At 66.2% G+C, this 10,238-nt stretch overlaps 3 protein-coding genes across 3 annotated transcripts; 2 read left to right on the top strand and 1 right to left on the bottom strand.

Annotated features, from left to right (window-relative positions):
- The first annotated feature begins 2,419 nt into the window (after positions 1-2,419).
- LOC118165842 (vasotocin-neurophysin VT) lies at positions 2,420-3,784 on the top strand. Its single transcript, XM_035324187.1, has 3 exons — positions 2,420-2,611; positions 2,891-3,092; positions 3,556-3,784. The coding sequence occupies exons 1-3, from the start codon at positions 2,420-2,422 to the stop codon at positions 3,714-3,716; spliced, it is 555 nt and encodes a 184-aa protein (XP_035180078.1). The 3' UTR covers positions 3,717-3,784.
- Positions 3,785-5,600: 1,816 nt separating this feature from the next.
- On the top strand, positions 5,601-6,807 carry LOC118165843 (neurophysin 1). The gene is made up of 3 exons (XM_035324188.1): positions 5,601-5,720; positions 6,206-6,410; positions 6,743-6,807. Exons 1-3 carry the CDS (start codon positions 5,607-5,609, stop codon positions 6,790-6,792), a joined length of 369 nt encoding a protein of 122 aa, XP_035180079.1. The 5' UTR covers positions 5,601-5,606; the 3' UTR covers positions 6,793-6,807.
- A 478-nt stretch (positions 6,808-7,285) lies between these two features.
- Positions 7,286-9,451, bottom strand: MRPS26 (mitochondrial ribosomal protein S26). Its single transcript, XM_035324186.1, has 4 exons — positions 9,158-9,451; positions 8,468-8,605; positions 8,087-8,210; positions 7,286-7,813 (listed from the first exon to the last, which is right to left on the bottom strand). Exons 1-4 carry the CDS (start codon positions 9,406-9,408, stop codon positions 7,682-7,684), a joined length of 645 nt encoding a protein of 214 aa, XP_035180077.1. The 5' UTR covers positions 9,409-9,451; the 3' UTR covers positions 7,286-7,681.
- Between the last annotated feature and the right edge of the window lie 787 nt (positions 9,452-10,238).

Genomic DNA, 10,238 nt, shown 5'->3' with positions numbered 1-10,238 from the left:
TTTTTGTTGGCAGAGGATGGGGAAGGGAGAAGGGACGAATCTCCCCATGCGCACCTCTCGCTCTGCGCTGCTCAGGGACCGAGCCTGGTGCCCCAGCTGGACGTGCTTCCTCCTCCTCCTCCTCCTCGCTCCCATGGTGACCGTGGGGTCCTCCCCTCCCAGCTGCCCTTCAGCTCCAGTGCAGAGCAGGCAGCGGACGTGAGCAGCTCGGTTTTCCGGCACCGAGGCCGTCTCCTCCTGGGGAGCTGCCGGCCACCAGGGCGCGGTGACCGAGTGACGAGCTTGTGACAGGCTGGAGGAGCCCCGGGCGCTGCTAAGAGCGGTGAAAAACACGCCAATCTGGGGAGCGCCGCTTCACCCGGGCAGGCGATGGGCACGATCCTCTGCCAACGCGCCCCGGCGGTGCCTCGGGCACGGCTACCAGTGCCGATTAACGCCGTGCCGCCTCGCATCTCGTTAGGAGCTCACTGCTAACGAAGGGGGCTCCGCTGGGGCCCGCCAGAGCCTGGGGATGAGCCGGGACGTGGCAGAGCAAAGCCAGGGCTGGGGACGTGGAGAAGGGGCCCCAAGTGGGTGCCAGGAGGGGATTTGGGAGCCCCAGAGCACGCGGGTGGGTGTCCCGCTGGGCTCAGCCCCACGGCCCTGCAGGGACCCCACCGGCTGAGCCCTGACACGGGCTGGGGACATCCCCCGAGCACATCCCCCGCGGTGCCTCCATCCCAAAGCCCCCTTTTCGTGCCCTCCATCCATTTTTTTTTTTTTTGCCTCGGCGCCCCCGTCCCTCCCTCCCACCCCATCCTCCCCTTGATTCCCGTAAGTGATTCCGCGTCGCGGCTGCGCACCCTCCGCAACTTGGAAAACATTTTTATTAACCTTCCTCGACTTTAAAGAGCGTAATTACATTTTAATCTCATATTCCCGCGTTATCATTCCAGACACAGAGTCATTTGAATGCAGATCGCTGCGGCTAATGTAATTTTTTTTACGATACAGTAATGAAGAGCCGGAGCATGAGCGTGTAACGCCGCTGCCCAATTTAGAGCTGACATTTGGGGCGCTTTAAAGAAAAGTTTCCCCAGCCGAGTGCTTCTTTTTTATTATTATTATTATTTGTTGCATCCTCCCCGGCCCTGCAACGCAAGCGGGTCTGGCACCTGCTGTGAGCTGGGGGGGGGACGTGGCCGGCGCTAACGCTGTTGGTCATTAAGGCTGCACCTTAATGAGTCACTGCCCCCATCTCCCAAACCAGCACCGTCACCCCCGGGGTGATGCATCCATCCCTCCAAATCCACGGGGCAGGATGAGGCTGGGGCACCCCCCCCCCCCAGACACCATAAGCATCACGCCCGTGGTGTGGCTGCCCCAACCCCTCCGTGCCTCAGTTTCCCCTCTGCGATAAGAAAGCATCCCAGAGGTTTGGCCCTGCCCGGAGGCTCCCCCCCATTGCCGTCCCCATCCCTCTGGCACCCCAAATCCAGCCCCTCCTCAGCGCCACCGGGGCCGGGACGCCCTCGGGGCGGCGGATGCTCATGGGGTGGCTGCTTCCCCGCCACATTTTAATTTCACATCGCCGAGGGCGACCTCGGCGTCGCTGGGAAGGGAACGTGGGAGCGGCAGGAATATTCAGGGCTGGGGCTGGCTGTCCCTCGTGGCAGGGGTCTGGCGCCGCACCTCGGCACGCTGTGGCCGAGCCCCTTGGTTTAGGGGTGCCTGCGTGCACCCCAGTGCTCCCCTCCGGCATCTCGGCATCCCTCCCAGAGCATCCTCCTCTAAAACAGCATCCCTCCCTAAATCCTCATTTCCCAAACCAGTGTCCCTCCCCAAATCATCTTCCAGACCAGCATCCCTCCCCAAGTCATCATCCTCCGAACCAGCAGCCCCCCCCCAAATCCTTATCTCCCAAACCAGCATCTCCCCAAATCCCTGTCCCCCAAACCAGCATCTCTCCCCAAACCCTCATCCTCCAGTCCATCCTCCCTCCTACACCACCAACCTCCGAACCCACCTCCTCCGGTCCATCCTCCCTCCTCAAACAGCGCCTCCAGACCTGCATCCTCTACACCCCTGTGGGGTTTTGGACCCCCAGACCACCATCCCTCTAAAACCCGCAGCCCCCAGCCCATCTCTCCCCAGGCAGCCCCCCCCGAGCTAACCAAGCCCTTCCACAACCCGAGCACCCCTCCCCGTGCCCCCCGAGCAGCTCCGGCTCGGGGGATTTGCCAGCCCTGTGCTCTGCCGCTTGCGCTTCTGCACTGAATCACCTCAATTACAGATTCACTTGGATGAGATTTGGGAAAGAAAACAGGAAAAAAAAATAAAACAAAAAAAAACCAACAGCCCGCCCTCCTCCTCCTTCTCCTCCTCCCCCGGGCAGGGGGGGACGGTGGCATAAATAGCCGGCGGCACAGCACGGGGCCAGATGCGGAGCGCAGCCAGCGGCAGGGCAGCCGCCTTCCTCGCACGCGTGGCACCGCTCCGGGCACCCCCAGCCATGGCAGAGCCTTCGCTGCCCCTCTCCTTCCTCTGCCTCCTCGCCCTCTCCTCCGCCTGCTACATCCAGAACTGCCCCCGGGGCGGCAAGCGCGCCTTGGCCGACACAGCCCTGCGGCAGGTACGGGGCCACGAGGGGACTCCGGGGTGCTGGGGGTGGGTTTGTGGGGCGCAGAGGGTCCCCGAGACCGGTGGCACCTTTGGGTGCTGGTGGGGTTGGGGGATACGGCTGAAACCGTGCTGGGAGCGTCCGTGGGGAGCCACCTCGGCACGTGCTGGAGGTGGGGCAGCACCTGCGGGGTCTTAGGGTGGATTTTTTTTGACACGGAGGGGTTCCAAGCCCAGAGCCCCTTCCCCTTTATTTTGGGGCCGGGTTCTCGAGCTGCCGGGTTCCCCGCAGTGCCTGCCCTGCGGCCCGGGGAACAGAGGCCACTGCTTCGGTCCCGGCATCTGCTGCGGCGCGGAGCTGGGCTGCTACGTGGGCACGGCGGAGACGCGGCGCTGCGCCGAGGAGGACTACCTGCCCTCGCCCTGCCAGCCCGGTGGGCAGCCCTGCGGCTCCGGCGGCCACTGCGCTGCCAACGGCGTCTGCTGCAGCGCTGGTAACGGGGAAGGGGGACCCGAAAGGGTTTTGGGGAGGTGGAGGCGGGGGGGTGATGGGGCTGGGGTGGGTGCCCAGGTGGAGTTGGGGGGGTTTTGGGGTGGTTTTGGGGAGTGGGGAAGGTGTGGGAGGGGTTTGGGGGGTGCAAAGAGCTGCTGTCCCTGCGGTTTGCCATCGCCTCCCCAAGGGAAGGTGGGCACAGAGCGATAGCACCCATGTCCCCAGCTCGGGACACGGAGACGGGGCTTGGAGCTGAACCCAAACCCAGCCCCGGCGCCTTCCCAAGCCTCAAGACGTTGCCAAACCAGGCACAAAAATCCCCCCGACCCCCCAGAAAAATCCCCAACAGCCCCCCGCTCCCTGGTTCATACGAGCCCCGAAGCTGGAGCTCAAGCCAGGTGGGTGCCCTGGTCTAAAAAAAAAAACAACCCTCTCCTAACTCCGTCCCCTGCTTTCCTTCGAAGACACCTGCGCCGTGGACACCTCCTGCCTGGAGGAAGGCAGCGAGCGGGCGGAGGAGGCGGCGGAGAAGAACCTGACGGTGCTGGACGGCTCGGCCGGAGACCTGCTGCTGCGGCTGATGCACCTGGCGGGCCGGCAGCAGGGCAAGCAGCCCGGGCTCTGAGCCGCGCCGCCGCGCGCGCCCGTCCCCGCCGTGTACATACGAGCCCCAATAAATGTCCTCTTGCACTGTGCCGGCCTCGTGTGGGGCACGGGGGACGGGGAGGGGACGGGGAGGGGACGTCCGCAGCTCGGGGACGCGGACGCGGCTCGGGGATGGTCAGGGTGGGGTCCACGGTGGGTGGCTGCGGCGCCTGCAGCCCCCTCCCCAAATCCCCAGTCCCCAAATCGCACCCGTCCCATTCCCACCGGGATTTTCCACCTCGGAGGGTCGGCTCCCAGCCGTAGGGATTTTGCTGGGCTGGGTGCGGGATTTGCCACGGGTCTTTCGGAATGAAAAGGGGAAAATCCCACCCAGCACAGCCAGCCTTTGGGGTTTGCCCGTTAAATCTCACCCCGGGGTCCCCGCCGGCACCCCCGGGTGCTGACCCGCCCTGCACACACAGATCCGGGATGGGGACGCGCCCCAGGATGTCACCGTCACCTCACCTCTTCGCCAAGCCCCGCTGTGGGGCACTTTGGGGTTCTGGTGCCTTCGGGCAGTGGAGGTTTGGGGTTCGGCTCCTGGTACAGCCAGCTCGGTCCTGGGGCTGCCACGGCGCAAACCCATCGCGCCCCTCGGATGGCGACACCGGCTCCATCTCCACCTCCTAAATGGGAGAAAAGGCAGGAAAACCACCCCAAAACCACCAAAGATCTGCGAGCTGACCCCAAACCCCAAAACCTTCCCATCGCAGCGATCCCATCGCTCACCGACCAGCACCCCGCACATTTCCCCCCCCGGATTCGGGGCATTTGGGCACACACCACCCCCAAGTCGCTTACCCTTACGGGGTCCTCGCTCTGGGCTGCGGGCGGGTTTTTGGGGTCCGTGTCCCCAAACGGAGCCGAGTCCCTCCTGCGGTCCCCCTGGGCTGGCGTCTGGCCGCGCGCGGGGCCGGCCGGCCTTTATAGGGTCCCCGGGGGAGGTGGCACCGGCGGGGAGGTGGAGCTCCTCCGGCCAGGGGGACGCATCCTGCGCTGCCCACGTCAGCTCCGCGCACCTCCGAGGGCGCCGGGGGCCGTGTGGGGTGACCCCGCTGATCCCGATACCCGCGGCCCCGCTAAGCGGAGGCCACGGGGCCGCGTGCCCCCGATTAAGCAGGCGCCGGCGGGGCTCGGGGTCGCGCTCCCCGCGGACGTAAGAGCTGCCGGGGAATTAATTCAAGACGGGAAGCTCTTAATTGCGGTAACGAAGGCGGGGAGCTTCGGGCTTGGGAGGATGGTCAAGCCACGGGTGAGGCTCCGGGGTGAGAGCTGGGGGGGATTTGGGGTTTTTGAGTGTTCGACGATGGGGTTTTGGGTAGCTGGGGTGGGTTTGGGGTCACCTGGAGCTGCCGCGCTGCCGAGAGGCAGGCAGAGGGGGGGCAGGAAGGACGGGACACCGCATTTCACACCCCAACCCAGAGCCCCCAGGCTGTGCGGGGTTGTTTTTGCCCCCCACCAGACGGGATTTGCACAGGGCCAAGCCCACAGCCTCCCTACAGCTCACCCTCCTCACCCCACAGCCTTCGGGACGCCTTCCTCCAACCCCCCCCACCCCACAAAGCAAGGAACCCACAGCCGAGGGGGCCGGAGGAGGAAAAACATGAGGTTTCACCCCAAAACCAGCCCCCAGGCGTCCCCCCCCCCCGCCGCAGCCGGCGCCAAGGAGCAAATGAGCGCCACGGCGCTGCCCTCACGTCCTCGACCCGCGGCGATTAGGCGAGCCCCCGGTGCGGAGAGCAACGCCTCGGGGCTTTTAGGGGAAACGGGTGACGCCGCCGGCATGCTAAGCAGCCGCAGGCCCTATAAATACCTCCGCCGGCCGCGACGAGGCCCCAGAAAGCGTCGCGACCCCACAGAACCCGCAGCCATGCCCTCCAAGGCGCTCGCCGTCTGCCTGCTGGGGCTCCTGGCGCTCTCCTCGGCATGTTACATCCAGAACTGCCCCATCGGGGGCAAACGCGCCGCGCTGGACGTCAGGAAGGTAGGGCCCCGCCGGCTGCTTTCCTCCTCCCCATCCTTCTTCTGGCCTCGGTGGAGCTCTTCCCTGCTCCAAATCCTCCCAGATCCCCCAGACGAGGCGCGGGGAACGGTTTAGGAACGGGGTTTTGGGGTCGGGCAGCTGCTGCAGGCCAGGCCGGCCCCCCTGCAGCTTGGGGAGAGGGGGAAAGGAGCAGGACAGCGATGGAAACCCGCTGCTTTTTCCCCGACGCTGTTCGATCCGGGGAAAAAACGCTTCCAGTGGGGAAAATCGGGCAGGGGGTTCATAGGACGGCCGTTTTAGGGGTGAAAGCGGCGCCTGAGCAACCCTTTAACAGAGCTACGGGGGCTGTGCTGCTCCCGAGGCACAGCCCTCGCGACGCAGAGGTGAGGAGGAAATTGGGGGGGCGAGGAGGGAGCGGGGGGAGGCCGAAAAAACCAGCGGGGGAGCGGGCGGCCCCTCTCCCAGCACCTCTCCGCCCCGTGCAGTGCCTGCCCTGCGGCCCCAGGAACCAGGGGCACTGCTTCGGGCCCAACATCTGCTGCGGCGAGGAGCTGGGCTGCTACCTGGGCACCTCGGAGACGCTGCGGTGCCAGGAGGAGAACTTCTTGCCCACGCCCTGCGAGTCCGGGAGGAAACCCTGCGGAGGCGACGGGGCGAGCTGCGCCGCCCCCGGCATCTGCTGCAGCAGCGGTGAGCCCCCCCCCCGGGGATCCAGGCCCCACGGGGCAGAGCTGGGAGGGGAAAACCTGAGCCAAAAAAAAAAGCAGGGCAGGGCAAGCGGCCAGATTCTGACGCCACTTGTTTTGGGTTGCCAGCCCCAGATTTTTGGGGCGCGATGCCACAGGGGCTCCAAAGCACGATGGGGAGCTGCTGCACGGCGTCGTTGCTGTAAAACTGAGGCAAGGGTGCTGCTCCGCGCCCTAAAACCGAGACAAGGGTGCTGCTTCTTGCCCTAAAACCAAGACAAAGGTGCTGCTCCGTGCCACCTCGCTCACGCCACGCTCTCCCTTCTCTCCTGGCAGAGGGCTGCGTGGCCGACCCAGCCTGCGAGCGAGAGGCGCTGTTCGCGTAGAGCACCGGGGGAAAGCTGCACGGATCCGGCCTCGTCTGTTCCCTCTGGCCCGTGAGGTTGTTAATTAGGAATAAAGCTGCTCTGGAGAATAAAAACTAAACGTGTGTGGGTTTTGTGTGCTGCCTGCTCGGGCTGCAGGCTTCTGGTTTAGCAGGGGAAGGCGGGAGGGAAAAGGGAGGTTTTAGGGTGGTGCGGGTCGAAGCGAGGCTGGAAGGGGGTTTCCTGCAGCGGGGGATTTGTCCGCAGGGAGCAGGGCAGGGGAATCGGGGTCGGGCAGCTCGAAGGCAGCGGTTGTGGGGCCAGCTCTGTCTGAGACCGGCTGGCAGGAGCAGGGGAGGGGAGGAGACACCGGGATGGAGAAGTCCTCCGCAGATTTTCTTATTCAGCCCCACGTGACATAAAAAAGAGGGCTAAAGGGTGACCAGCAGGCCTCCCCCTGGGGAGGAAGACAAACAAGGAACGCTTTCAGCCAACAGAACGCACAGAATCGGTGTTTTTGACAAAACTCAGACCAAGTTTACTAGAGGGGCCGAAACGCCGCGCGAGGCCGCTGGCACCCGGGGTTTGTGCCGGAGGTGGAAGCGCACAGGCGGGCAGGTGCAGCGGTGTGTGGGGGGGTAACGAGTTCGGGGCAAGGCCCGGGCACGACCCCGCCCGCAGGAGGCACGCGGCTCTCACCACGGGTAAACCCAAACCAACTGAGCGCAGGAAACCACAGCAGGAGGAGAAAGGGGGAGCCGGGAGCGGGCTGGGTTTGGCTCCGTGAAGCGGCCGGAAGGATCGCAGCCCTCGAGATGTGCCTCGCTCCCCCTCCCCAGAGCCCGTCTGTCCAAGGATTTTGTGGCCGCCTCGGGCTCCGCAGGGAAGAAGCCGCTGGGCTGATGCCCCGCTAGGGCAGCACGGTGCGCCCGACCACCCGGCCCTCCTTGTCGATGGCGAAGTTGTAGTTGCGCGGGTTGTCCAGGCACTCCTGGATGCGCGCCTCCAGGTTCTCGGGGGTGAGGAACGACTTGGCTTCCTCCTGAAGGGAAGGGCAGGAGCGGCTTAATGCCAGCCGGGAGGGATTTGATCTCCGGTGAGGGCATTTCCCACCGCCGCAGAGCCTGGGGGAATCCCTGCGTGCTCCAGGAGGGGATCCCGAGACAGGAGCCAGCCTCAGGAAGAGGACTCGGGGTGCTCCCACTCGGGAGGATTATTCCTCCCTCTGCTCCCAGACTTCCCGCGTCAGCTCCATCCCTTCCTCACGCTGTCAGGAGCTGACGCTTGCGTTCCCCACGACGCGAATGCCCCGTACCTGCAGGCGCAGCACGGCGCTCTGCTTCTCCTGCAGGAAGGCCGCCACCTGCCGGGCCTTGTCCTCGGCAGCCTGCAGCTTCTGCCTCCGCTGCTCCTCCGCTTCCTTCCTAATCCTTTCCTCTCTGCCACACGGGAAGGGGAAAAAAAAATAAGGGGCTAAGCGAGACACAATAACCTGGGAGCAAAACAAGGCTGCGGGCAGCCAGAATAAACTTCTCTCTGGGATGAGAGCCCTCGCTGGCCCCGTTCCCACTGCAGGTTTTTGGGGGAAAGGCTGAGCAGGCCCACACCAAGCCCCGTTCCAGCCCCACACCAAGCCCCGTTCCAGCCCCACACCAACCCCGTTCCAGCCCCACACCAACCCCCGTTCCAGCCCCACCTGCGTGCCCGCTGCCGCGCGTTCTCGGCCTCGTTCCAGGCCATGAGCAGCCGGTGCTCCTCCTGCAGCTCCGCCGAGGCCTCCTGCTGCAGCCGCTCCTCGCGCTTCTGCTGCAGCACCTCGGCCCTGAACATGCAGCTGCCGCGGGGCAGGGCGCTGAGCACCGGACGCTGAGCACCCCGCAGCCCCCCTACACCTCTGGTACCCTGAAACGACCCCGTACCCGGGAGCAGCCCCATACTCCAACTGTTACCCCACAGTAGCCCCATTCTCAACCCCCTGCCCCACAGCAGCCCCACGGGCAGCCCTCTACCTCCTGGCAGCCCCACAACCGAACCCCCACCCCACAGAGACTTGACTGTCCCACTCCCACCCCCCAGCAGCCCCACAAACAGCCCCACACCCCACTGACACCACCCCCCGACCCCTCCATTACCCCCAAACAGCCTCATACCCAGCCAGGTGCCCAGGAACAGCCCCACAGCCCCCACCGCGCCCCACAGCCGCCCCATACCCGACTCTCTGCCCCACAGCCACCCCATACCCGACCCCGTGCCCCACAGCGGCCCCACAGCAGCCCCATACTCAAACCGTTACCTCACAGCAGCCCCATACTTAAACCCCTGCCCCACAGCCGCCCTCCCAGCCCCCCCCAACCCCTCCCCCCCCCCCCCCCCCCCCCCGCGGTACCGGAGCGCCCCGAGCACGGCGCGGTGCTGCCGGTACCGCTCGGTGACCACGGCGAGCTCGGTGGGGTCGACGGGCGGCGGCAGCTTGAGGCGGGCCGCCTTGGCCTTGGCGGGGGGATCGTGCCGCGTCTTGCGGCCCCGGGCCGGCACCAGCCGCGGGCCCCACGCGAGGCCGGGCCCGGAGCCGGCCCCGGGGCCGAGCGCGGCCGCCGCGACCGCTCCCGGCCGGCAGCGCCTCAGCGCCCGCAACATGGCGGCCGGCGGCGGGACGGATGTGACGTAGGAGGGCGGGAAGCGGCGGCCAATGAGGAGGGAGGAGGGGGAGCGGGGTGGGGAGCGGGGTGTGATGGGAAATGTAGTTTCGGGAGGGGAGGGGCTAGAGGCCAGGCGGGGGAGCGGGGCGGGCGGCGTGCGGAGGGAGGGGGCGGCCCGGGGGGGGGCGGCAGGGCCCGGGGGGGGCTGGGACCTGCGGGGGGGGAGAGAATGGGCGGTAATCCGCGGTAATCCGCGGTAATCCGGCCGTAATCCGGCCGTAATCCGAGGTAATCCGGCCGTAATCCGCGGTAATCCGGGGGGTAATCCGGGGGTTAATCCCGGGGGAGGGGGGCAATCCCGGGTGGGGAGGGGGCAATCTGGGAGGGTAATCCCGGGGGAGGGGGTTATATGGGGGTAATAGCGGTGGGTAATCCCCGGGGAGGGGGGTAATCCCGGGGGGGGGGCGGTAATCCGGGAGGTTAATCCCGGGGAGGGGGGTATATGGGGGTAATCCCGGTGGGTAATCCCGTGGGAGGGGGGGGTAACCCCGGGGAGGGGGGGTAATACCGGGTGTGGGGGGGGTAATCTCGAGTGGGGCAGGTTAATCCCGGCTGGGGAGGAGGTAATTCTGTGGGAGGGGGGCAATGCCGGGGGTTGGGGGGGGGCAATCTCCTGGGAGGGGTAATCCCGTGGGAAGGGGGTGATCGCGTGGGGGGCAGGTAATCCCACGGGAGGGGGGAATCCAGAGTATGGGGGGGGTAATCCCGGGTGGGGAGGGGAGGACATCCTGTGGAAGTGAGGTAATCCCGGCGGGGGGGGGGGGGTAA

This window comes from Oxyura jamaicensis, chromosome 4, assembly GCF_011077185.1.
Source record: "Oxyura jamaicensis isolate SHBP4307 breed ruddy duck chromosome 4, BPBGC_Ojam_1.0, whole genome shotgun sequence".
NCBI lineage: Eukaryota > Metazoa > Chordata > Aves > Anseriformes > Anatidae > Oxyura > Oxyura jamaicensis.
Note: the sequence above shows the minus strand (reverse complement) of the source record. Positions and strands in the feature narration are given on the sequence as shown.